The 27659-nt window shown below is 38.6% G+C and overlaps 1 protein-coding gene across 6 annotated transcripts in view; it reads left to right on the top strand.

The window, feature by feature from the left end:
• The window catches only part of FN1 (fibronectin 1), an 84561-nt gene that overhangs the window by 38750 nt on the left and 18152 nt on the right, over positions 1-27659 (top strand). For 3 of the 6 annotated variants that reach the window (XM_043994680.1, XM_043994681.1, XM_043994682.1), the window contains exons 20-34: positions 1708-1974; positions 7471-7565; positions 9859-10027; positions 10762-10848; positions 12633-12824; positions 16002-16184; positions 18803-18892; positions 19733-20002; positions 20503-20619; positions 21802-21966; positions 22464-22619; positions 23354-23467; positions 24390-24659; positions 26001-26188; positions 27427-27514. In XM_043994680.1, coding sequence (XP_043850615.1) covers positions 1708-1974; positions 7471-7565; positions 9859-10027; positions 10762-10848; positions 12633-12824; positions 16002-16184; positions 18803-18892; positions 19733-20002; positions 20503-20619; positions 21802-21966; positions 22464-22619; positions 23354-23467; positions 24390-24659; positions 26001-26188; positions 27427-27514 — 2451 coding nt within the window. The remainder of the gene's footprint in view (positions 1-1707; positions 1975-7470; positions 7566-9858; positions 10028-10761; positions 10849-12632; positions 12825-16001; positions 16185-18802; positions 18893-19732; positions 20003-20502; positions 20620-21801; positions 21967-22463; positions 22620-23353; positions 23468-24389; positions 24660-26000; positions 26189-27426; positions 27515-27659) is intronic. The other 3 variants (XM_043994677.1, XM_043994678.1, XM_043994679.1) reach the window with 1 other exon arrangement.

A 27659-nucleotide genomic window follows, 5' to 3' on the forward strand; every position in this document is an offset into this window, starting at 1 on the left:
CCTCATTACCCTGCAAAAAATAAAATAAAATAAAATAATTTTTTTAAAAAAAGAAAGGATTTATCCAAGGTCACACAGGTATCAATAGCAGATCTGGAATTAAGCCAGGGCATTCTCTGGTAAACCAGAGTTTCTTAACTTGGGCTTTGTGAATTTAAAATATATATATTTTGATAACTATTTCAATATGATTGTGGTTTCCCTCGTATGTACTTAATTTTATGCTTTGAAAACATTTTTTCTGAGGAATCTACAGGTTTCACCAGACTGCCAGAGGGGCTTACGACTCACCAAAAAAGGGGGGGGGGATTAAAACTCCTGGTCTAAATCATGGAGCAAAACAGTCAATAAAATTCATCACAAATAATTCTTAACCCTGAAGGCAGGTGCTGAGGTATATTGCTACAAGTGAAGAGCCATGATTTCTGTAATCCCTTCTTATAGGACAAATTGGACTATGGAACTGTAGATTTAAGCATGTGCTTTGATTACAGATGGTTTTGTTTTAAAGCAGGAAGCATTATCTTTACTTGAATCACATGAAGAAAAGATGCCATTGCTCCAAATAATATTATCATGAAAAGAAGAGTAATAGAAATTTTCTAGCATAGAAAGGCTTTTATTTTCTTTTATTTTGTGTATCTGATGATGGGAAAATCATACACTGAATTAATATGCAGGAAGTATATTCAGGGATGGTCAGCAGTCCTGCAAGACTCAGGTGAAACTGGGGGGCAGCTAGATGGTGTAGTGGTTAAAGCACCAGCCCTGGATTCAGGAGGACATGAGTTCAAATCCAGCCTCAGACACTTAACACTTACTAGCTGTGTGACCCTGGGCAAGTCACTTAACCCCCATTGCCCCACAAAAAGAAAGAAAGAAAGAAAGAAGACTCAGGTGAAACTTAGCCAAGTTTCTATGTCAATCAAGAAACCAACAACTATTTATTAAATCCTTACTAGGTTCCAAACGCTGAGCTAAGCTCTGAGATACAAAGAAAAAGCAAACATAGTCCCTGCCTTCCTATATATTCTTATATTCTAACATGGGAGAAGGGATGTACTTGTAAGATAATAATTACAACAATAATATCTAATATTTATGTAAATTTTTAAGGTTTGTAAAATATTTTGCAAATATTTCATTTTATCTTCACAATGCTGCCGGGAGGTAAGTTATGTTACCCCCATTTCAAAGATGAAGAAACTAAGACTGAAGAAAGTTAAATGAATTGCCCGAGGTCACCCAGCTAGTAAGTGCCTGAGGTCTTAATTCCAAGCCCAGGGCTCCAACCTCTGAGTCACTTATCAGTGTCATTTATCAACTTATCTGAGTCACTTATCAACTGAGAGTTGGTTTATCTCAAAATGAAGCTCATAATAACGCCAATTTTCTTTTTCTGTTTTGGTTTGCCCACAAAATTTCAACCCTGTCAGGATGGATAAACAAGGTATATAAAGCTATCTCTAATTAATTGATCATGTAAATACTGCCTTCAAAAATGCTGTCTTCTGGGGGTAGCTAGATGGCGCAGTGGATAAAGCACTGGTCCAGATTCAGAAGGACCTGAGTTCAAATCTGGCCTCAGACACTTGACACTTACTAGCTTTATGACCTTGAGCAAGTCACTTAACCTTCATTGCCCCACAAGAAAAAAAAAAAGAAAGAAAGCATTCTTCCTCATTATTCCTTTGCCTTCTTTCTTAGAACTGGATGCTCCTACTAACTTGAGGTTTGTCAATGAGACTGACACCACAGTCTTGGTCACCTGGACTCCACCTCATGCCAGAATTGCAGGCTATCGACTGACTGTGAGCCCTACTAGAGGAAATCAACCTAAGCAATATAATGTGGGGCCCTCTGCTACCCAGTACCCACTGAGGAATCTGCAGCCAGGATCTGAGTACACTGCTTCCTTGGTGGCTGTGAAAGGCAATCAACAGAGTCCTAAGCAAACTGGAATCTTCACTACCTGTAAGTGAAGCCTCTGTATAAATGACATTGAATTGGTCGAATTATATGTAGAGATGTATAGATATAGATATAGATATAGATATAGATATAGATATAGATATAGATATAGATATAGATATAGATATAGATATAGATATAGATATAGATATAGATATAGATATAGATATAGATATAGATATAGATGTAGATGTAGATGTAGATGTAGATGTAGATGTAGATGTAGATGTAGATGTAGATGTAGATGTAGATGTAGATGTAGATATAGATATAGATATAGATATAGATATAGATATAGATATAGATATAGATATAGATATAGATATAGATATAGATATAGATGTAGATCTCCTATATGCAAAGTCATTTTTCAAAAGAAAGGATCGTCAGTCATGCATTTTACATTGGGACTCAATTCATAGCCCAGATGGTTAAGGGACTGGTTGGAAATTGACTTGTTCTTTTTTTTTTTTTTTGACTGGTTGAAAATTGAATTCGGTTCAAATCGATGAGCACTGGTTGAGAATGTCATAGTAGGAATTCCTCTTATGTATACCCTGGTCTAGATGGCTGCTGGGATCTCTCCCACCTCTCACATTTTACGATTCCTTTGTAACCAAGCAAGTCCACAAAGACTAGTTAAATCAGGATATGGAGGAATAGAGAAAAAAAATCAGAACTCATGCCTTTCCATTAATATCTTAGAGGTGTTAGATGTTGGCCAATGGATGTGACAGGGGCTAACAGCTACACTGAAGAATAATAAAGATCACTTACATTTTCAAAGCCTTAAGAGTTTACAGAGAACTTTCCTTGTTACAGTACTGTTAGTTGTACAAGGAATACCATCATCTTTATTTAAAAGATGTGAAAATGTAGACAGAGAGAGATTAAAGGACCTGCCCAAAGTCACATAGCTTGTAATGAATAGTCCAGGCTGGGGCTCAAACCTTCCAATGCTATGGATAAAAAATAGACATCAGAGTAACCAAACCAAGAAACAATTCATTCTTTCATTTAGGGTGGCATTATCAGGAGGAGATTAAAATACTTCTATAGAGCACAGCAGATTTTTTTAAAGGCTCTTCAATTGCATAGCAATAAAGATGTGACAATAAATTGTGAACATATGCACATCTGCTCTTCTCTTGAAATTGTTTTATAGAAAATGGTCTTAAATCTACCACCCTAAATGCAACGACATTATAATAAAGGGCCTTATTCACAAAGTTATTTCTATTAAGTGCCTTCCCATTCATACTACCGGGGTGGGGGGAGTCTTTATTTCCAGCCGAACACTGTGTGTTTCATTGAGAAGAGCATCTTGAAATATGGCAGCCTCTCCTTCCACTTTTATCCAGGGCAAATTGAAAACCACTGATCTGCATGAATGATGTACATTGTCTTCCAAATGCTTTCAGCAGATCATGCTCATTGAAAGGAATGAAATGGATGGGTGACAGGCAGCCTTCATTAAGCATGTGCTGTTTTTAGTCAATAACATTCATTTTTGACCTAATGAAAATAGACTTCTTAGGATAAGGGCTTTTGAATTTCTCAGCTGTAGCCCATGTTGTCCTGATTTCTATTGATCACATCTGGAATTGGAGATAGGTTTGTACGTGAGTATAAACTGTACAAGTTCTGACTGGAATTTTCTTGAAATCATTTCAAGTGTGAATTGGTTCTCTGTTATTCCCTTCCCCCAGAAATTTCTGGTGTGATTCAAAATTTATGCTACATTTTAATTTAATGAATGAAACTTAGTCAGGGAGCTCACTTCCAGCCCTAATTATTGTACCTTCACCCAATATAAATGACATTTCCACTTAATCATGTTAAATGATGCCTTATTATAAGAGAAAATCAATAATTCAGTGTACCTAGCCATGCTGTTATGTAATTTATCACGAAAAGATCAATTTCTCTCTTGTGATGACCTATCAGAACTATACCATTAAGAGAATAGGGATTCCTATGCAGAAGAAACAGTTATCGCTGATTCTTAGCAAGATTTTTTAGAAGTTAGTTTTTAAAATGCTCAGAAAACTGTCATGCTTACTCCTGAGAGCTTTATTACACAATAGAAATTTTGTGGCCTTTCTTTGATAGATACAGCCCCTATGAAAGGAAAAAATGTTTTCAATTATGTCAAAGCAGACATGTCAACTTAGAAAGTCTTTCAATATCCTTTTAGCCATCCTGATCTATCAGACTTGTGATCGAATGCTCAACTCAATTTGTAGAGGACATTTTAGACCTCTCACCAATGCGAAGTAACAGTGAGTTGTTCAGAAATTGAAGGCATAATCAAAGCCAAAGGTCCTTTGACGAAGTTTGGGGCACGTTTGAGAGGTACCGAGTGACCCAGTTTAGCTGGAGTGGAAGGGAACCCCAAGAATGGTAGAATGGTCCCAGACTGTGAAGAGTCTTGAAGACTAAGAATCTGGAACTGTACTCAGAAGGCAATAGTGAGTCATTGAAGGGTTTTGAAGAAAGGAGTGATATGACTAGATCTCTTTGTCATCATTTGAAGAATGCTTTAGGGTGAGGAGAGAGTAGAAGCAATAAAAACCTTTCAGGAGACTATTACTTAATAATAATTAATATTATAATAGTAGTCCAAGCAGATTATAATGAGGATTTTTAATGGAACTAGAAGATGGTAGATATAAGAGGTGTTTTTGTAAGTGCAATCTACTCCATGCTGAATTGTTAGTGAGATACACAAATACGTGTTGGCTCTGATTTCCTTAGCATAGATAGATATCATTGTGACAGCACAGATCGCAACTTCCTCTGATAAACTCCAGTGGAAAACTCTAGACAGTAACATAAGACAAAGAGCAGTTAAGTGACTTCCTTAGAACCACACAGCCTAGAATCAGAGGCAGGATTTGAATCTCCTTTCTGATTCCAAGTCTAAACCCCTAGTAGGATACTCAGGTACATGAGTCCTTTAGGCAGTAATTATCATTAATTACTAATTATTAATAATTAACTAGGGGCAGCTAGGTGACACAGTGGATAGAGCACCAGCCTTGGAGTCAGGAGGACCTGAGTTCAAATCCGGCCTCAGACACTTAACACTTACTAGCTGTGTGACCCTAGGCAAGTCACTTAACCCCAATTGCCTCACCAAAAAAAAATTTAAAAATTAAAAAAAAAATTAACTAGGCATTTGCAAAGCTGCTAGAATTTATAACGTGTAATCCCAAGTCAAAGCTTTTGTTGAACATCATGGTGTGAGTTTGTGGTTTAGGATTTTTTTCTTCTGAAATATCTTTTTAATAGAAGTTGCTCATCAAACCCCAGTTTGAAAGTCCAGAGGTAATTTGGCTAAAGTTCTATAAAAATACCGCTGTTAAAGCCTTGTTCTTGTGAGGAGTAGGCCACAACAGAAAGCTGTCACTCTTGATTTCAGATACCCTCTTCCAAATATTATTCTTAAAAATGGTAGATGGTAATAATTCTCTAAAAGGAATTCACCACTTCTGAGTTTCAGCAGCACATCAAGTGGTCCTTATCTGTAGGCAAACTAGGTACCACTTCCTGAGATGTAATTTGAGGTCAGCATCGATTCTGCCATCAGAGGTGGGGGTTTTCCTTTAGCTGATGGCTTTAGTCACTTTTAAAATACAAATACCTTTAAGGAGGCCGGTATTTCAAGCCTTTAGCAAGTAATTCGTGCTTGAGTGAGAATGGGTTTATCACATTCTCATAAGAGCAGATTTTTATAGGGGACACAGTAAGCACTTAGGAAAAAGGACATCTGAGCCAACATTAAGGGGTTTCCCCAAGTAGGACAGAGAGAAGGTTGCTGAGTGCTGAAGACAAGTTTTGTCTGCTTAACAATTTTCCTTCAGGCCTGCCCAGTTAACACATTGGACATCCTTCAAATTGGCTACCATGGCCACTGAGAACCTAGTTCGCCAACTCCAAGAATAGTTCTCTCCAGGTTAGAGATGAGCTGCCTTTCAACCGCCTGAGAAGGAAAGCATGAGTCATTGGCGAGCCTGCTCTCTTCATTAAAAACCTGCTTCTACCTTTCCATCCGGATCTCTTCACAAGTTCTAAATGTGGGGCTATATTTTTAAGGCTCTTGGAAATGTCTACCTCAGCCGTCCTTATACAAGGCCCCTTTCTGTTCTTCTTATTGTAAACATCAGGTCTCCATGAAGGGAAATGAATGTAGTCAAGATTCCAGGAGACTAAAAATAACAAACTTTTGCTCTGTTCTCTGATTTTATGGTCATCAAATAGATACTATTTTTAAATGAGAGCACTATGGTGTCTCTAAAGGAGAAATGATGATGATAATAATAGGGATGTAAATATTTGCATGGCCCTGAGTAGAAAATGTCCTATAAAAATACAAAATAGGTGATTGTGTCTTTATCATTATCATCATCATGGCTGACATTTATATAACAGGGAAAGGGAATAAACGTTTATATAACACTTCCTATGTTTCAGGCACCACACTAAGTGTTTTTATAAATATTATCTCATTTGACCTCACTTCATATATATTACCAAATAAGAATTGGGTAACATAGGGTCACAAATTCTTTTGTGGCCCTTCTCCCACCCAAAACAACAGCAAAAAGGTGGTTTTTAACAAAAGTTAGCCCACATGGAGAAGCTACTTTTTAAAATCTAAACCCACAAGGTAGCTCACTTATTATTGTCTAGTTCTTTATTCAAAATATGAACTTTAAAATAATACTCACCATTTGTTGTGACTTGACTTAGAAAAGAGGTTTTTCTTTTTAAATTAAGAGAAGCATATAGAAGAACATATACTGTTGCAAGAACCATCACATTGGCCATTAAGAAATCAGGTGTGTGTGGGGGGGGCAGCTAGGTGGCACAGTGGGTAGAGCACCGGCCCTGGAGTCAGGAGTACCTGAATTCAAATCCGGCCTCGGACACTTGACACTTACTAGCTGTGTGATCCTGGGCAAGTCACTTAACCCCAATTGCTTCACTTAAAAAAAAAAAAAAAGAAATCAGGTTGGGGGAGCAGCTAGGTGGTGCAGTGGATAAAGCACCAGTTCTGGATTCAGGAGTACCTGAGTTCAAATCCAGCCTCAGACACTTGACACTAGCTGTGTAACTCTGGGCAAGTCACTTAACCCCCATTGCCCCGCAAAAAAAAAAAAAAAAAAAGGAATCAGGTGGGGAGGTTGCAGCTAGGTGGCGCAGTGGATAGAGCACCGGCCCTAGATTCAGGAAGACCTGAGTTCAAATCCTGCCTCTGATACTTGACACTTACTAGCTGTGTGACCCTGGGGAAGACATTTAACCCTCATTGCCCCACAAAAATAAAAACAAACAAACAAAAAGAAATCAGGACAAATGGAATACTAAAGTGAGGTTGTAAAATTCCAAGGGAGGTTTAAAATATTTATATAGTTTGTGGTGCATGCTAGGGGGATTTCAGAGTCCAGAGTGGCTAGATTTGAACATGGCTCATTCATTGTTTTCACTCCGTAGTGGAACCTGCCAGCTCCATCCCTCGTTACAACACAGAGGTGACCGAAACTACGATTGTCATCACCTGGACCCCGGCTCCAAGAATCGGTTTCAAGGCAAGTCAAGCTGGATCCTCTCTGGAAAGAGATCTGGGGCACTCTTATATTTTGTCTCTATCCTCAGAAGGAAATGAAGCCTTTAGAAAATGTAGAGGGCAGCTAGGTGGCTCAGTGGATAAAACACCAGCCCTGGATTCAGGAGGACCTGAGTTCAAATCCGGCCTCAGACACTTGACACTTACTAGCTGTGTGACCTTGGGCAAGTCACTTAACCCCCATCACCCTGCCCCCCCCAAAATGTAGAAAAGTACATCTTTAATGATTTAACATGAGTATCATCCATAAGTTCAAGAAAAATCCACTTAACAGTCAGACTCCTTTGACGATAACTTTTTTATCCATTCTAACATTTTTTGTTCAGTAAATGACTCTCTTGTTAATAATGGCACATAAGAACTGGGAAGCTCAGTGTAAATGGCTTATTTAGCATTTTGGCTTTTTTTTTTAATTGAAGATGGGGAGGGGAGAGTCAAATACCAATGAATGCTATCATCATCATTATTAAATTCTTGCATTGGAATACAAAATGTAGGGCTGGTTAAAGTAGCTGTAAGTTGACTATCAATCAGGGCTGAATAGGTCTAGGTAGTATTTGGGGGCTTCAGGGATGTTTTGTTTATTTAATCATTAGGCGTCTGAGACTGTATGTGGATGGTTATACAAATGTTGCATCTAGTTAGGCATCAAGAGAAAGCTTTGCGGTGGCAAAGTTGCCAGTTGCCACCTGAGTCCTTTCCCTGGATGCCAGCCTGGCTTTCAGAAACCTTTCTTATGTAAAAAGTCTGTGCCCATAATTAACACACAAAGAAGTAACTAGTGCTAAAATACACATCTAAAAGGACTTTATATCATTCCATAAAATTCCAAAATCATCTTGGATTCTTCACTTATAACATGTCTTTCTGTCATGGAAGGGATGTTCACAGCTCCAAAGTGTTTGGGGCCAGGTATGGTGGTGCACACATGTAGTCTTTGCTCCTGGGAAGGTTGAAGTTTGAAGATCTCGAGCGCTAGTGTTCTGAACTGCTTGACAACTAAGCCAGTTGGATTTACACACTAAGTCTAGCACCAACATAGTCAGCCCCCAGGAGTAGTAGGCCTGGCCTGGATCCGGAAAGCTCACATGTCAATCAGTAATGGGTTTGACCCACGATGAGCCTCTGTGCTTTCAGCCTGGGCAAGATAGATAGGACCCCCTCCCCCAGTCTCTGTGTTCCATACCCTAAAAAATGTTAGGGTTTTGCTTTTATTTTCTCTCTATATATATATAAGCTATAATAACACCTGCTGTTGTCTCTAAATTTCAGCCCCAAAACTCTCCAGTTCATGAATAGGTCTAATGAAAAGAGAGTGAATTAAAGGAGGTTCTGGTACATCAAATAATAATGAAAATTAAATATTTTGCATTTACAGAGTATATTACAGTTCACAAAGCCTTTTTCACACACATTATCTTGTTTGATCCTCAGCACACTCCTGTGAATTAGATGGACTACTATTATCCCCCATTTTCTAGAAACAAATACTCAGAAAGGAGAAAGAGAAAGGGAATGAGCATTTATTAAGTACCTACTATGTGCCAGACACTATACCAAGCCCTCTATTAATTTTATCTCATGTGAGGCTCAAGGCCACACAACTAGTAAGTGATAGAGTGGACTCCCAATATGTTGCACTTTCCAAAAGAAATAGGCACTGGGTTTTGCCCTGAGATCCCTCTTAATCAGTGTTCCTAGGGTTGGGGTCTTTATCTCTCCTAGTAGGAGAGGATTATACTCACAATAACTGGCATTTTTATAAAACTTGAAAGTTTTCAAAGTGATTTAGACACATTATCTCATTGTTGAACCTGGCAGTAACCCCATGAAGCAGATTGTATCCTTATCATACCTATTATACAAATGAGTAAACTGAGGCTGAAAGGAAGTTGGTGATTTTTCTATGCTTATGCTGCTACTAAGTATTGGAGGTGACATTCAAACCTAAGTCTTTTCCTGAATCGATGTCCAGTGCTCTTGCCTTTCCAGTCTCATTTTGGTCCTTCTAAGTCATTCTCTTCCTGACAAGTTAAATTTCTATCAATAAAGTATAAAACAATATTCTTGTATAGTTTGCCCAATTATCTATGCCTTTCTGGGATTTCCTAATGGCATCATATTTCATGAAGTTATATGACTTTGGATCTTTAATCAGGAACTCATAGCACTAGAGGAATTTACTTGTTACCAGTCAATTAAAAACTGGATAAGCTAACCACTATATTCTTTTTAACTTGCTTATCTCCTTTCAGTTGGGTGTACGACCAAGTGAAGGTGGAGAAGCTCCCCGTGAGGTGACTTCAGAATCTGGAAGCATTGTTGTGTCTGGCCTGACCCCAGGGGTGGAATATGTATATACTATTTCAGTATTACAAGATGGCCAAGAGAGAGATGCTCCAATTGTAAAGAAAGTAGTTACACGTAAGGAGATTTTATTTTTCAGTGCTGTCTTTTCTAAAAGGCAAAGTGTATCCCTTTTCATCTAGTTTATCAGCATGAACAATTCTCTCCGTGTTCCTATCCCATTTCATAGATAGGATGCTAGCATTATTTGTTTTATCATCAATGATGAACAGCAGGGTAAAGTCATATTACCTATCAAGAAATGGTGGGGGGGCAAAGCTAGGTGGCACAGTGTATAGGGCACTGGCCCTGGGTTCAGGAGGACCTGAGTTTAGGTCCAGCCTCAGACACTTGACACTTGCTGGCTGTGTGACCCTGGGCAAGTCACTTAACACTCATTGCCCCGCAAAAAAAAAAAAAAAAAATAGTGGTTGCATGCCCAGATGGAATTTTAGCCAACAGCACCAAGAGAACTGTTACTCATAAGAAATATAGGTTTTCGGGGTGGCTAGGTGGTGCAGTGGATAAAGCACTGGCCCTGGATTCAGGAGTACCTGAGTTCAAATCCAGCCTCAGACACTTAACACTTACTAGCTGTGTGACCCTAGGCAAGTCACTTAACCCCAATTGCCTCACTAAAAAAAAAAAAAAAAAAAAAGGAAATACAGGTTTTCTATAACTTCACCTAGTGTGGGAGCTCTAGAATTATTTGTTAATTCTGTAATCATGAGCCAATCTTCTAGAAAACAAGTTAATGAACCAAATGATGTGTGTTAACTTTCAACGGCAATTTAACTTTTTGTTTTGTATAGCACTGGCTCCACCTACCAACCTCCACCTGGATGCAAACCCTGATACTGGAATCCTGACTGTCTCCTGGGAAAGAAGCACCAGTCCAGGTAAAAAGATATTGGAAGCAGCAGTACAAGTAAAAGAAATAGTCTCCTCAGACAAGAATTTTATTCACTGCTTTCGTTTCATAGAAAGGTGGGGTCAGAATCATAAACATTCAGTTCCTTATAAAAAGGGAACAGGAGACCTAAGATACATAAAACCCCATAAGATAAATAATGCTCTATTGGAGCATTTTTTAAATTTATTTATTGGAGTATATTTTCTACCACAGTGATGTCAAGAGCAAACTGAAGGGAGGGGGAGGTGCCACTAGACCACACATATTGAGTTAGAAAACTATATATTATCTATATTCTATTGAATTTTTATTTATTTTGTTAATTTTTGCCCAGGTACATTTAAATCTGGTTTAGGCTGCACTTAGGAATGGGACGTGTGTTTGACAATTCTAGTCTAAAACCATGATTATGTTTTAGTGGGGGGCTGTTAGCAGAAACTGGGGTCACCTGTGGAGTCTGAGGATATTGGGAAAGAGTGAGAGAAGGAGATTTGAAGAGCCATGGTCAGAACTATGGTGGTTCATTTCTTCTTTCCTATATTCAAAGCACTCATGAGGGTGGCATCCACAATGGGGAAATAAATGTCTTTGGGTTCCATAGCTAAATAGGTTCCACTTTTCCTTGATTATGAGTGGTTGGCACAGCTCCCTGATACAATTTCATCTGAAAGGCAGGAACTACTCTCTGGCACTCTCTAATACTTGATGAGATGGATCTGGACAGCCTCCTTTTTCCATTTTGTCTTAAAGCTAAGTATTATTGCAAGCATAATGGAAGTGTAGCTTGACATATGAAGATAAGAGCAAATTTGCAGATAATCATCTGAAACTGAAATGATTTATATGTGCTTTTTATTCATCACTGAAAATTTGGTCAAGTGGATACACAAGGGTGATTTTTCAAAGGGCTTAAATGAGTTTTATCCACATGACTCCTAATGCAAGTACACACACACACACACACACACACACACACACACACACACACACACACACAAACCATTGAGAATTAACTAGCCCGCTCCCTGTCTCCATTTTGAAAATTTTCCCTTGAATTGTCTTCTTTAATAGGGCCTTGATGTAATGAAAAGGCTATATTTTGTCTTTCTTTAAAAATATGGGAGCTGAGGAAAAATTCAGTGATGGTTATTCATGTTAATTATTTTTATTCTTCCTTATATTTTATTTCTAAAAATTTTACTTTCCACCTAAGCAACCCTACAAGAGCAATTAAAAAATTCATTCTATTTCTAAAACACATAAAAATGATGATCAGTCCTAATGTTAACAATAAACTGTACTCTGAAAACAACCCTCTGAGGGAGGTGTGACGATGACTCTCTTTTTGGCCAGTGAACAAAGTGAGAGTACTCAGAAACCATCTTGTCCAACCCCCTCATTTTACAGATGAGGAAACTGTGCCCCAGAAAGGTTAAATGTCTTGCCTTACATGATACAGGTAGTAAAAGTCAGAAGCAGTATGTTAACCCATTTATGATATCATCTGTGATATCCAAGGACTTCTTTCACTGAAGCAGACCCCGACCACTCAAGGTTTGGTAGATTGTTTACTGAGTTGTCATGGCCAACAAGATTCATTCCCTGGGGGCCAGCCTTGTGCTGATAGACCTTTATTGGCTGGTTCTCAGACGAGGGGCATACAGTCTCCCCGAAGGGTGTTACTGAATGCCTTTCCAACCTGGTGGGCCCCTCCAGAACTTTTGACTCTGTTTGAATAGGCTCTGAGAGTCCCTTTTTGGTTGTATTTAGACATCTCTGGGTACAGAATAACCACAACACCTACAAGTGGCCAGGAGGGCTATTCTCTGGAAGAAGTGGTCCATGCAGATCAGAGTTCCTGCACTTTTGAAAACCTGAGTCCTGGCCTGGAATACAATGTCAGTGTGTACACTGTGAAAGGTGACAAGGAAAGTGTCCCCATCTCCGATACCATCATCCCAGGTAACGGCAAAACAAGTTGTAGTTGTTGCTATTGATTTGCAGACTAGCAGTTTCAATAGCAGTGGGGATTCAGCTCTTAATCTCCAACGGGTTCTGTATATCTGGTATGTTTGGGCTTTAACTTTTTGTCTCTTCACTAAGCCAAGAAATGACAAAAGCTGTTTGGACAAATGCTTGCTGATAACGCAGCTTTAAATGTCTGTGCTTTTCTGGGACGCTATTTGCTCCTACAGATACCTGATGCAGTGGCATAATTTTAGCAAATATTGGCATTAACCCTGCACTGTTCTCTGAAGTGGAAATTTTACTAAAATGTTGTTATTTGTGCATATTCAATATTCACTAAAAGTAATATGGTAAATGCATCCTATTACAGCTTTATTTTACTGATAACTCTTCTCTCACATGTTTTGTAAAAATAATTGTTCCCAAAACTAAGCCCTAATTTGAGCTCAGTTATTAAACAGATCCGTACCTTGTAACTTCTTAGCCTAAGAGAGAGAGAGAGAGAGAGAGAGAGAGAGAGAGAGAGAGAGATTGAGAGATTTTACTTAAAAATATCATGCTGAGTAAAGGGAACACCTTCAGGGTGTGATATGGAAACCAATATGACTTTCTTAGAGAACTGAACAGGAAAATTCAAGCCATACTGTTTAATGTTCCTTGGCTTTGATCCATCCAAAATAAAGTTGCTACAGAGTATCATGCACTGGACAGATATGAATGGAATGTTGCCTTTCATAGTTTTTAAAGTATTGCTTACCAATTAGAATTTATTTTGATGAATATATTAAACATAGAGGGAGCATGTGGTTCTGGCTAGAATGCCGGACTTGGGGTCTAGAAGACCTTGGTTCACCTCTCATTTCTAATGCTGTCTAGATGTGTGACAGGTCGTTTAACCCTTCTATAGCTCAGACAATTCCCTAGTTAAAAAGGGATTGAGGGGCAGCTAGGTGGCGCAGTGGATAGAGCACCGGCCCTGGAGTCAGAAGGACCCGAGTTCAAATCCAGCTTCAGACACTTAACACTTACTAGCTGTGTGACCCTGGGCAAGTCACTTAACCCCAAATGCCTCAAAAAAAAAAAAAAGGATTGAATGCAATACTGATGAAGGGAATTCCCACACCAAGAATTTCCCTACAGTGACAAAACCACAGATTCTAAGCATAGTCATAAAACTTGATAAAAACAAAATAGTGGTGAAGGCATACAACCCAGACCTATCTGTTCTATGCTTACAGTCATCTTTGGATGGCAAGTTTCATGTGTAAAATACAGCATTGTGGGGTATGGTGTTGTTTTGAATTTTCTATAGAAAACCTGTCATCCAGCAACCTTCTTAAAAAAAAAACCAAATAAGCCTTTTCCAAGTGAGCTTCATGTTACTATTTCTAAAGAGTTTGGATTTGGGTTCCATTTTTTTCTTTTTTCTTTTTTTTTTTTAGTAAGTGATACATGTTGAAGATGTGATATTGGGATTCTGGGAATCATTTTGGCTTCCTACAGAGTTTTACTGTTTTATGAACCTATGTGGTTCAAAGCATACATTTGGGGTGGGGAACATTTTCAAAATCCATAGAAATTTAAAACAGAAGTTTGTAATATGTTTTGTGCTGAAAAGAAGCCAAAAAAAAAAAAAAGAGATGCTGATCTGGAAATAATTTTCAGATAACTGACAAGAAAAGTTTGCATATTACCATCATTGCTTTAGCATTCCATCAATTTTACTACTTGTCACCTGATGAACACTGCTTTATTTTTCCTCTTTTTTTGCCTCTATTTTCCTTTTGCCCCTTTTGCTTTATAACCCAATAGAGGTACCCCAACTCACTGACCTAAGCTTTGTTGATATAACCGATTCAAGCATCGGCCTGAGGTGGACCCCACTAAACGCCTCCACCATTATTGGGTACCGCATCACAGTAGTTGCGGCAGGAGAAGGTATCCCTATTTTTGAAGATTTTGTGGACTCCTCAGTAGGATACTACACAGTTACAGGGCTGGAGCCTGGCATTGACTATGACATCAGCGTTATCACTCTCATTAATGGCGGAGAGAGTGCCCCTACCACTCTGACACAACAAACGGGTGAATTTTGAAAACTTCTGTGTTTAAGACATGGATGGTGTTGCATGTTGGTACCAGCCGCTTTGGTCAAAGGTGTGGCAGTTTCAAAGGAGAACCAATATTTGCCAAAGTTGAAAAGAAGGGTGAATATGCATTCAGCACAGTGAATTAGAAAGAGGGGGGGGGCAGAAGATTGTTATAATTTAAATGAATGTGAAGCTACCCCTAGAATCATATTCCATTTGAAACTATGGGAAGTCAGAAAATATATTGCATGCCCTTTATATTCATGTCTGAATGACATAATTAGTTATATCGCCATGATGCTCATTACAAACCTGAGTCTTGGACTCCAGAATGAGCATTACTGAGAAGTCTAAAGCTGCTTCCGGATGACTGTTTTCTAAGTATATTAGTCTTTTCTCCTCTCTGCTCCCCAACAAGGTTCTGTGATTTCTCCTTTCATATTGGTTGAGTCAAATAAGCCGCTTCATGCCTCTTTTGAAAGAAAGCCACTCTTTAATCAAAGGCTAGTGACAAACATGCAGCACTGTAAAGGTTCTCTGCTATGCATGGTTAAAAAAAAAAAAAAACATGCTGAGAACCTCTTTGCATGAGTAGAACACACTGACTCAGAAAATATAGCCGTACCTGTAGCTGTAGATGGACCAGTCATGGGCACATTACAGGATACTCTCCTCTTTCTGTCTGTGTGCATGCATTTGTATTTGGAAGTCCTGCTCTGTCTCTCTTTGCTGTGTGGCAACTTAAGCCTCTCTTAGCCTTGGGTTCAATAGTGTCTCCCGTGGCACTGATAACGTACTTGGAATTTGTTATTATGTTTGCAAAATAGATAAAAGTCATGTTCTAAATATCAAAAATGGCAGAAAGGTTAAAGGAGCCTAACAGTATTCTATGTGTGATTTAAAAAAAAAATAACAATAGTGGAAAATTATGTAGATTAGAAAAGTGTTTGCATGATTCTGATTGATTGTCATTTTTCCTATTTTTGCATGAAATGGTGTTTTTCTTAACCTCTTTGTAATTTCATTTCAGTTAGATTCCATTCTCCAATTTAACTTATTCTTCTTTCTTATTTGAACTTAGCTGTCCCCCCTCCCACTGACCTGCGATTCACCAATGTTGGCCCAGACACCATGCGTGTGACCTGGGCTCCACCGCCATCCATTGAACTGACTAACCTACTGGTACGATATTCACCTGTGAAAAATGAGGAAGATGTTGCAGAGTTAACCATTTCCCCTTCAGATAACATGGTGGTTCTAACAAGTAAGTGATTCATTTGACCCAAACCTGTTTCAGAGCATATTGAATATGTTACTGGCACCCCAATATAATTGTAATTAAAAGCAAGAAATTTATTGGCCTACTTACAAATTCATCTCTTAAATACATGCAGGTAATTAAGTGAATCTTTATATGTGTATATACCTTTCTTGATATGGCTTTGGTTATATTTTGTGAATGGAAAATTCTGGTGGTGAGGACCTAAGATATAAACCAAAGAAACACATGCAATTAAAGTTCATGTCAGCATGAATTATGTAAGATTTGAGCCAAATGTTTTGGGAAGAAAGAAATAGCTCTAAACTATTGTCATCATATCCATTTTATTAAAATAAAAATGTGTCATTGAACCATATATTTAGCACTTGAAAACTCAGAATGAACTTTTTAGAAGGACAAAATGAATGATTGTTTGATGTAGTAAGATGTGTCTTTGCTTATTTTAAGGGAAGGGAATCGACATTTAAATTCAGACTGCCGGGAGCATCTGTTAGGTGGATATTTCAGGAGAATAGGAACTCAGACAAAGTAGCACTTTGCAAAAGTGACATCTAGAAGCAGTATATTTTTCTGGCCTAAATCCTCATAAAATCAAAATAAATATAACTTGCTATGAAATGAGAAGTTATGAGAAATAACTTTTAATAAGGGTTTTTAATGAAAGTTAAAGAGCTATAAAATATATGATATTGTAACGATTGGAATGACGCCACCTGCTGGAGACTTACTGTAGAAGAGTTCTGCCCATGAAGCGAAGGTCTTTGAGGGCAAGACCAGGAGTCTTTTCTTTGGATGGGCGGAACTCTTCTACAGTAAGTCTCCAGCAGGTGGCGTCATTCCAATCATTACAATATATACATATATGCACATGTATATGTAGCAGTTATAATTACACATATACATATACATCTATTTTGTTGTTGTTCAGTCATGTTCAACTCTTCATGACTCCATTTGGGGTTTTCTTGGGAAAGATGCTTTGCCATTTCCTTCTCCAGTTCATTTTACACACGAGGAACTGAGGCAAGCATGGTTAATTATACATGTGTGTATCAAATTATAATTAAAACTACCACATGAGCTGAAGACCATTTCACTTCTAGGCAAGTGACCTACAAAATAGTCTGTCTTCTATATTTTCAACATATTTAAAGATTGGTGGTTTCTCTTCCACTCCGCATCATGGTCCTTTCCTGTTACTTCCTTTGACACTGACTGAGTTGAAAAAACAGTTAGTATTTCCTGGGAGTATTTGTTCTAGGAAAGAAAGGATCATTGAAGAGCAATCTAGCCTTATTTGTCTTCATATGGTTGAGAAGCATCACTCTGTAATTTAATCACAGACTAGGGATGCACTACCATATGAACTCTACCATGCATGGTAGGCAACATTCTGGGAAAACCCGAATATTATTATTGTGCAAACAGCCTCAGACATTCTATGTGTAAAGAGAAAATATGTTTGCTTGCAGATGTGGCTTTTCCTCTCCCACTGGTACCCAGTCGTGGTACCTTTTAGCACACTCCAAAAGTACTTTATAACCCAGCACATCACTGACAAATGGCCTCTTTCTAATTGATACTTCAGAATAAACACCTGGAGTAAATGAAAGGTGCATATAGGAATCCCATCATAGATCTTAGAAGTGGGTAAAGCCTCAAGATAGCTTACCTTCTTTAGGCACATATTTAATTATTCTCTCACATTTTGCCATTCAAGCCAAGCAACATTAAATGTGGTTAGAGGGATGGGGCAATGGTAGATAGAAGAGGACTAATCATAGAATCATCAGACTGAGAGAAGGAAGGAAACTCGGGAGTCAAGGAGATCAACCCAGCCTTGGGGATGGGAACTGGTAGAAAACCATAAGACATTTTCAGACAAAACTAGCTTTTTTAGAATTTCAGCTCAATCACTGCTTCCTACAAGGGGACTTTCCTGATCCTCTCAGGTAATAGACTGCCCCATAAAAATGATCTATTTATTTTCTATGTATTCTACATGTATAGAAACATGTTGTCTTCCCCGGTACAATGTATGCTCTGAAGACAGAAGTTGCTTTATTTTTGTCTTTGAGTAAGTAGTGTCTAGTATAGTGACTGGCTCACAGTAGGCCCTAAATAAATATATAATGGACTGAACAATTGTTTGATTGAAATCTATTTCATTAATTTGCCCAAAGTGTTGAATTGAGTAAGTAACAAGAGTCAGGAATTCCTGCTTCCTCATAGAGTATCCATCATAAATATGCAGGACCCTTATTCCACATTAGCCCAAAAGATTGTAAAAGATCATAATGGAATAAAGATTTAATGACTTCTAGGTCTAGGTCTATTCATCTGTCCTTACTTAGATATATTCAAAACAAAAACAAACAAAAACCAGAAAAGGTGTCATGTCAGTGGATAGAAAACTGTCCTCAAAGACAGCAGGATCTGGATTCAGGTTCTGCCTCTGACACACATTGGCCAAGTGACCCTGAGCAAATCACTGAACAAAACTGATTCGTTCTCTCATCCACTGAAATGGCCCAGGGGATATTTATGACATCTGTGTTTTCAAACTCAAAGCTGAAAATGGTCTTTTTTTGACTCTTCAGATCTCCTTCCTGGTACTGAGTATTTGGTGAGTGTTTCCAGCGTTTATGAACAACATGAGAGCATACCTCTTAAAGGAAGACAGAAAACAGGTGGGTCAAATTGGCTAGGTTTAACTCCTTCAGTTTGCCAGGCTTCCGGCATCTGCTAATTGCAGACAACAAAACCAATTGATCTGTTAACATTACTATTATTACTTTTATTGTTGTTGTTGTTGTTATTACTTCTACTACTAGTACTACACCACCACCACTTACTACTACTACTACTACTACTACTACTACTACTACTACTACTACTACTACTACTACTACTACTACTACTACTACTACTACTACTACTACTACTACCACCACTACCACCATGGAATGAATAATTACTTTGGTCCAACAGAGTAAGTCCAGAATATTTCTGCTTCCTCAGAGGAATGTTAAAAACAAACAATTCCAGGAAGCTAATTACTTGTCTTTTTTCTTAAGGTCTCCACAAAAGGAGCTTTTTACAATCCTTCTTGTTAACCAAATCAGCATTTATAATTCTCTTTATCCGAATGCTCTTTCTAATGACTAACCTAATTATCTCCCATTGGTATCCATCTTCTCCTTCTTATTCTCTCTTTAATAAAAAAGATGAGCTCTTTATTTCCTTTCATCTGCCTGAAGATTTAGTGCCATTCTCTTCACCAAATTAAATATTCCTTTAACTGTGTGCAGGTGGGATTTACTTGTTTGTCATGAGCAAGTTCACTAACTATATTCCTTTTTCTTAAATATTACCTCTTCTATCATCACTTTTAATTACAGAATATAGTACATTTTGATTCAGTAGATCATACCTGGCATATTCATTACTGCATTAGTAAGGTTAGTTGGTTGTTTTTCCCCTTCCCTTTTCCCTTCCTAAGTATCTTCTTTGTCTTCTCGGAAAAACAGGTCTTGATTCCCCAACTGGCATTGACTTTTCTGATATAACTGCCAACTCCTTCACTGTCCATTGGATGTCTCCACGAGCCCCCAACACTGGCTACAAGATTCGTCACCATCCTGAACATGCTAGCGGAAGACCTCGTGAGGATCGGGTTCCTCCATCAAGGAACTCCATCACACTCACTAACCTGAATCCAGGCACAGAATATGTAATCAGCATCATATCTGTCAATGGCAGAGAAGAAAGCGCCCCTTTGGTTGGCCAACAGTCAACAGGTAAGACTGAACTGTAGGAAAACTCAGAGGGTTGTCTTATATTATGCAGTGTCTTCTATGAAATGGGTTTTTGTCTTATCTGCCTCAGCCTTTTTAACAGACAAAGGATAGAGGTGGGGAGTGGAAATGGAAAACTGTTTGTATCTTCCCAAGAAGTTTATAGAGTGAATTTTTATGTAGGTATTTATGCATACAAACAAGACCTGAAGTTTTATTCAAAAATTGGAGTCTAAATGGAAAATTTGCTGTGTTTTTAAGTTGCCCCTAGGAACAGTTCTTTTCACAGGCTTAAATTCTATGGTAGTTTACACATTTGGTTTAATCACACCTTTAGTAGATGACCTGACCCTGGATTCATTTTCACTCATACATCCATGTGTAAGATTTGTGAAAAATGTATGTTGGGGATTTGTCATTAAAGTAGTTACAAACTTATATAATGATAAATCTCAGTAGTCTTTGAAACTAATGGAAATGGAACTTTTTCAATTATTCCTCAGTTTCTGATGTTCCAAGGGACCTTGAAGTCATTGCCACTACCCCAACTAGCCTGCTTATTAGTTGGGATGCACCTGCAGTTACCGTCAGATATTATAGAATCACCTATGGTGAAACAGGTAAGACAACAAAAGAATATCCACTCCATTCTCACTTTACTTAAGACAAATGGTAAGACTTGTGATCCAAGGCTCTTCCACTCCCTAACCCAAGCCTGATGCAAGAGTTCTAAAATTCAAAGTCCTTGACATCTTCCTTAGTTTCTCCATTAGTTGGAATGAACTATAATGAGCTGGAAAGCTAGGCAGCACAGTGTATAGAGCATTGGACCTGGAGTCAGGAAGACCTGAGTTCAAATCTAGCCCAAGACACTCACTAGCTATGTGACCCTGAGCAAGTCACGTAGACTCTTTTTGCCTCAGTTTCCACATCTATAAAATGATTTTTCGAAGGAAATGGCAAACCACTTTAGTATCTTTGTTAAGAAAAACCTAAGTGGGGTCATGAAGAGTCAGACACGACTAAACGACAAAAATAATTACCTACTCTTTAAAAGTGAATGAGGGAGGGGCAGCTAGGTGGCGCAGTGGATAGAGCACTGGCCCTGGAGTCAGGAGGACCTGAGTTCAAATCCGGCCTCAGACACTTAACACTTACTAGCTGTGTGACCCTGGGCAAGTCACTTAACCCCAATTGCCTCACTAAAAAAAAAAAAAAAAAAGTGAATGAGGAGGGGGCGGCTAGGTGGCGCAGTGGATAAAGCACTGGCCCTGGATTCGGGAGTTCCTGAGTTCAAATTTGGCCTCAGACACTTGATACTTACTGGCTGTGTGACCCTGGGCAAGCCACTTAACCCTCATTGCCCTGCAAAAAAAAAAAAAGTGAATGAGGAGGGGGCAGCTAGGTGGTGCAGTGGATAGAGCACTGGCCCTGGAGTCAGGAGTACCTGAGTTCAAATCCGACCTCAGACACTTAACACTTACTAGCTGTGTGACCCTCAGCAAGTCACTTAACCCCAATTGCCACACTGAAGGGGGAAAAAAAAGGTGAATGAGGAGGGGCAGCTAGGTGGTGCAGTGGATAGAGTACCGGATTCAGGAGGGCCTGAGTTCAAATTTGACCTCAGACACTTGACATTTACTAGCTATGTGACCCTGGGCAAGTCACTTAACCCTCATTGCCCCACCCAAAAAACAATGAATGAGTAAAGTACACTTCAGTTTTCTTCTCTTTGAAATATTTATCCACCAGATTTTATCCCCTAAGCTATCCTATTGTATTCTACCACTTTGTTTCTACAGGAGGAAATAGCCCTGTGCAGGAGTTCACTGTGCCTGGTACCAAATCCACAGCCACTATCACTGGCCTCAAGCCTGGAGTAGATTATACCATCACCGTGTATGCAGTCACTGGTCGTGGAGACAGTCCAGCTAGCAGCAAACCTGTGACTATTTCATACAAAACAGGTACAAACCATCCTGGGGCTACTGCAGATTTATTTCTACTAATGATAATTCCAACTTTTCTTTTGACCTCATTTTCTCCTAAACCATAGAGCTGTTGACTTTCTTAAGAAGTAAAGTCAATCTACAAATAGTCCCAAAAGCACTAAGACCAAAGTTAGAAGGTGGGAATGAGTACCTTGAAGTTGAAGGTAAATGTAAATAATGTAAATGTAAAAAATATAAACAGACAGCTGTTTTGAATGTGTTTTGTGTATAGTTTTCACCAGAAAAAAAATTATGGTTTAATTCCATTGATTTCTTGAGTTCCAAGGCTACCTTTTCATAGCTAACCTGAACTTCTTGCCATCTTTTCCTCAAAATTGCCTGAGGAAAGGAAATGGTCTACATCTGAGCAAGCATCATCCAATCAGGGCATTCTAAGGATTATGGTACCTGAGTACAAACTCACCTTGTCCTCCTATGGGCTTTTCTGACTTCTTTTTGTGTTTTTTGTCTAGAAATTGATAAGCCATCCCAAATGCAAGTGACTGATGTGCAGGACAACAGCATCAGTGTGAGGTGGCTGCCTTCTAATTCCCCAGTTACTGGTTACAGAGTGACCACTGTTCCCAAAAATGGTCCTGGACCATCTAAAACAAAAACTACAGGCCCAGGTAAGAGCAGTCTCAGTTTCTCAATCAACAAGATACAGATAGAAGAGTCAGTCCTTATTATTTTCTTAAAATAAATGACTAGAGGGGCAGCTAGATGGCGCAGTGGATAGGAGCACCGGCCCTGGAGTCAGGAGTACCTGAGTTCAAATCTGGCCTCAGACACTTAACACTTACTAGCTGTGTGACCCTGGGCAAGTCACTTAACCCCAATTGCCTCACTAAAATTTAAAAAAAAATAAATAAATAAATGACTAGAGCAGCTAGGTGGTGCAGTAGATAAAACACTGGCCCTGGATTCAGGAGGACCTGAGTTTAAATCCAGCCTCAGACACTTGACACTTACTAGTTGTGTGGCCCTGGGCAAGTCACTCAACCCTCATTGCCCCGAAAATAAAAAATAAAAATAATGACTATCATTTATTCAATGAAATTGGATGTACATTTACTGGGTAATTACTATATGCAAAGCACTGTGGTAGGCACTGAAGAATACAAAGATACAATCTCTTCTTTCTAAATACATAGAATTATAGGAGTTAAGAGGGAACCTTAGGGATTATCCTGTTATTTTACAGGTAAGGAAACTAAAGCCCAAATAGGTAATTCCCAAAGTCACACAGGAGGTAGAGAGCAGAGCTGGGATTGTCAATATCTCAATGGCCAACATGGACACTCACATTATACCTCACAATCCATTCCTTACATATGAGTCTTCTGTGATTTTTTTTTTCCAGACCAAACCGAAATGACCATTGAGGGACTGCAGCCCACAGTGGAATATGTGGTTAGCGTCTATGCTCAGAATCAAAATGGAGAGAGTCAGCCTCTGGTTCAGACCGCAGTCACCAGTACGTATCTTAATGGTTTTTCAGTTTCAACAGTAAAATTCTGTCTGTGGGTATCCAAAAGCCCTGTACACATCTCTGCTGCTAGAACAGCCGTCTGCTGGTTCATGGCTTCAGCGATCTCTGGGCAGACAATTTTCCTTTCCAGTGTCTTCATAGAACACTTGTAGGGGAGAAACATTGCCAAACTATCATCCTTAGGTGCTGTGCTTTAGATTCCTTTGCTCAGATGGCCTTGGCAGAATGTGATTTGGCTTTAGCAAATCTACAAAATGTTGTGGGTTTTTTTTGTTTTGTTTTGTTTTTGTCTTTGCCAGGACCTCATTTTCTATGTCTGGATGGTAAAATTGGATTTACGTGCTCCTCCCTCCCTTTAACAGTAAAATGTGGTAAATTTAGTAGTAAGATGTGATTTATTTGCTAGATGACATCACTGAAAATAACTGATAGAGGGGGGTAAAAAATAGGTGTTGAAGAAATATGTCTAAGAGTCTAAAACTCACTTTGGAAATCATCTTTACCATCCCTAAGGCATAGAAAAAGTTGGTCTGTAAAACTAACATCACATTGCAAAAAAAAAAAAAAAGAAAAGAAAAGAAAGAAAGAAGAAGAATTATTACCTTGGAATTAAGTAGATATATTAAATCCCAATTGTGGGTACATTTTTCAGGGTGTCTGGGTTTCTCATCCATGTGCACCTGGTTTTTGTTTTAGTTTTAAAGGATCATAATTTTTTAAATCAGAGAAAAATAATTTAATCTTTTCAGAAACTGTCAAGTAATTTCCATTTAATTAATAGTGGTTTGTTTGATTGGAGTTAATTTGTAGAAGGAAATGGTATCTGCGAAACTGCTTTGCATGTTATCAAATGCTTATTTCCCTACTTACTTTTCCCATAACCTCTCACCGTTAATTTGCCTAACAGACATTGACCGCCCTAAAGGACTGGCATTCACTGATGTGGATGTTGATTCCATCAAAATTGCTTGGGAAAGCCCACAGGGGCAAGTTTCCAGGTATAGGGTGACCTACTCAAGCCCTGAGGATGGAATCCATGAGCTATTTCCCGCCCCTGATGGTGAAGAAGACACAGCAGAACTGAAAGGCCTCAGGCCGGGGTCTGAGTACACAGTCAGTGTTGTTGCCTTGCACGATGATATGGAGAGCCAGCCCCTGATTGGAACCCAGTCCACAGGTATACCTTTCATTGCACCACTCAGGTGGTCATGGGAGCAGTGGCTTTATGCCCTGCTGAGTGAAAGATACTGCCTTAAATAACTGGTGCCCATCTCAGGAATTAAAAAATAATAATGAAAAAAACCAACCTCCTGCAAGAATAGGAACTGAATGCTTCTTTTTGGAGAAGGAAATGGTGGCTTACTAGGATGCTTAGGTGAGTTCAAAGACAAATAGGCCTAATACAAGGAAATCTCAGAAATGCATGGCTTGTGCACAAGATCAGGAGCAAAAAGCAGCAGACTAGAAATTGGTGCTTTGCTTCAAGCTAAAATAGTGGATTATTTCCTAAATCATGTTTCCTTGTGGTTTGCCTTCAATGTATTTGTAAAGACCTGGCATCATATCTGCTTACTGTTTTCTTTTTTTAAAAAAATGATACTTGACAGCAGCATCTTTCTGAGACAACAAGGGTAAGTTTGGGGTTTTTTTTCCAATTAGTAATCTGCTGGGTGTGTGATCACTTCATCTCCTCAAAGGAGTATTGATTATATGCATACAAAAATGACTTTATATGTTAAGTCAAAGTTTTCTGAAAGTTGTTGGAAACATGGTTATTTTCCACCAACAACTTGTCCCTTTATGCTTTGTGAACATAGAAACAGAGAAGGCTTGTGGGTGTGGTCTTGAGGTGCTGTGGAAACTTGAGCTATATTAAATTGGCCCCCCAAGTCCCTCCTCAAATATTGACTTGGATTTTACCATAGATGATGTTCCAAAGTTAGCCAAGAATTCTCCATAGGAAATGGAAACCCTAAATGTTCCTATATATTCAAAAGCGTGGAGAATGACTCCATAATTGATTCATTATTATCTTTGTACACTAATAAAATAAAATACAAAGGGGGGAAGAATATTGGCCCCTAAACCAATTTGGCTTGACAGATAAATGGACTGTAGGAAGTACTTGGTTTCTCTTAGAGCAAACACTTTATGAGAAACAGAGTCCAATGACCAGCACCCAGGACTTTTTTTTTTCATAGATCTGACAGTTATCCTTGATGTTAAAATTCAATGGATAAAATTTGGAACTCAACACTTTACATAAAAATATTTATTATTTAAAAAAAACTTCAATGGAGATAGAAAGAAAAGTCACGTGCTCCAACATGCCCTTTTCTCATGGTCAGTCTCATCCACAAAATTTACACATCTTTCCCTGGGCAAAAAAAAAAAACAAAAACCAAAAAACAATACTTTTCACAGATCAATCCATTTTTTTTTCTTCTTTGAATGCTTATGACTCTGCCCATCCCCTAGTTTCTGCAAGGTAACCTCTAACTAATGACCATCTTGACAGCTATTCCTTCACCAACCAACCTGAAGTTCACTCAGGTTACTCCGACCAGCTTGACAGCACAATGGACAGCACCTAATGTTCAACTCACTGGATACAGAGTGAGAGTGACGCCCAAGGAGAAGACAGGACCCATGAAGGAGATCAATCTTTCACCAGATAGCACCTCAGTGGTGGTGTCAGGATTGATGGTAACTCATGTTATCTCTTCTTGAGAGTAAAAAAAAAAAAATTAAAGGCCAATTCTTAATCCAGTTCAGGCCATACCAGAGAGTTAGAGATTAAATTTTATGATAAAGCTAAAACTGCCTTTTACATACTATCTTCAGATGAAGGATATTTCCTGCACACATCCATTCTTTTTAATTGATGCCCTACATTTTTATACCAGCCATTTCTCAACATACCAGTTGCCTGTCATGATACCAATATTCTCATGATAAAACAGTTTGAGCAAAACTCTAATCATGGAGTACATACGATAGCTATGCAAGATTCCATATGCATCATCTCTCAGTCCTTTATTCAGTGTAGAGAAGTATTATATACCTTGATAACTGCAGTGCATACTGAGTAGCATTTCTTCAGGGGAACATTAGCTTTTTCAACCATATCTGGGATATTGAGCTGAAGATAATAGAGAATCTTGGATTATTGGCTTTTCAATTCACTTGATTCTCCTCCCCACCTATTCCCTCACCCACATTATCTCTGAAGGCAGAGCCAGCCTTTAATTACATTCATGGGCTAAATACATTTATTCTGGTGATGAATTTTAAGAACTTTGCCTCAAAAAAGAGAGCAGACTATGGGATGGCGAGGGTATAGTCATCTACCACAATGGCAGGATGAGTGACGTCCTGTTGGCATTTAGCTCCCTTTACCCCACCCCCATTACAACTTCCTCTAGCTATAGAAACTGCCAAAAAGATACTACTTTGCTAGTAGCGGTAACAGAATTCCAAGGAAAGTGGGTTCTTCTGGAACCTGATTTTAATCATTTCAAGGAAAGAATTGAGGAAAGACAGGCAGAAGTTATTTTTCCCCCAGGAGCATCCACTACCAGTACCCTCCAGATCTTTAGTCAACAAATCTCTATGGCCAACACTTCAAGTGTATGTCCCAAGTATTTTTTAAAATTTTTTGCTATGAATGCAGAAGCTGCTTAACCCCAGGGATAATTTCTTTAGATAAGATATCAGTTGAGAAATTGCCCTGATAATCATTATAGGACTAAAAACAAAACTCATGGTAAGAGGTTGCATTGTATAGCTCACCTAACATTATTTCTCTGTTTATTGGGACACTAGTCTATACTTAGTTCTGTCTTTAAAGACCCTGTGGATTTATTTGTTTATTTTATTTTGTTTTCCAAAGATTACATTGCTAATTCTGACTGTTAAAGTTCCTGTGGTTTCCTTATTTGTAGGTGGCAACCAAATATGAAGTCAGTGTCTATGCTCTTAAGGATACACTGACCAGCAGGCCGGCACAGGGTGTAGTTACGACTTTGGAGAGTAAGTAATTCAAGTTTTCCTGTATCCATGGCTATGCAGGAAGTAGGACAAAGAGACGAAAAATAGACTCAAGTCTGTAGAGGCCTGACTATGGAGGAGATGCAGGCCTTCCTTAAAATTAAATTTATCTTGAGGATGATACTTT

Source organism: Dromiciops gliroides, chromosome 3, assembly GCF_019393635.1.
Source record: "Dromiciops gliroides isolate mDroGli1 chromosome 3, mDroGli1.pri, whole genome shotgun sequence".
Classification (NCBI taxonomy): domain Eukaryota; kingdom Metazoa; phylum Chordata; class Mammalia; order Microbiotheria; family Microbiotheriidae; genus Dromiciops; species Dromiciops gliroides.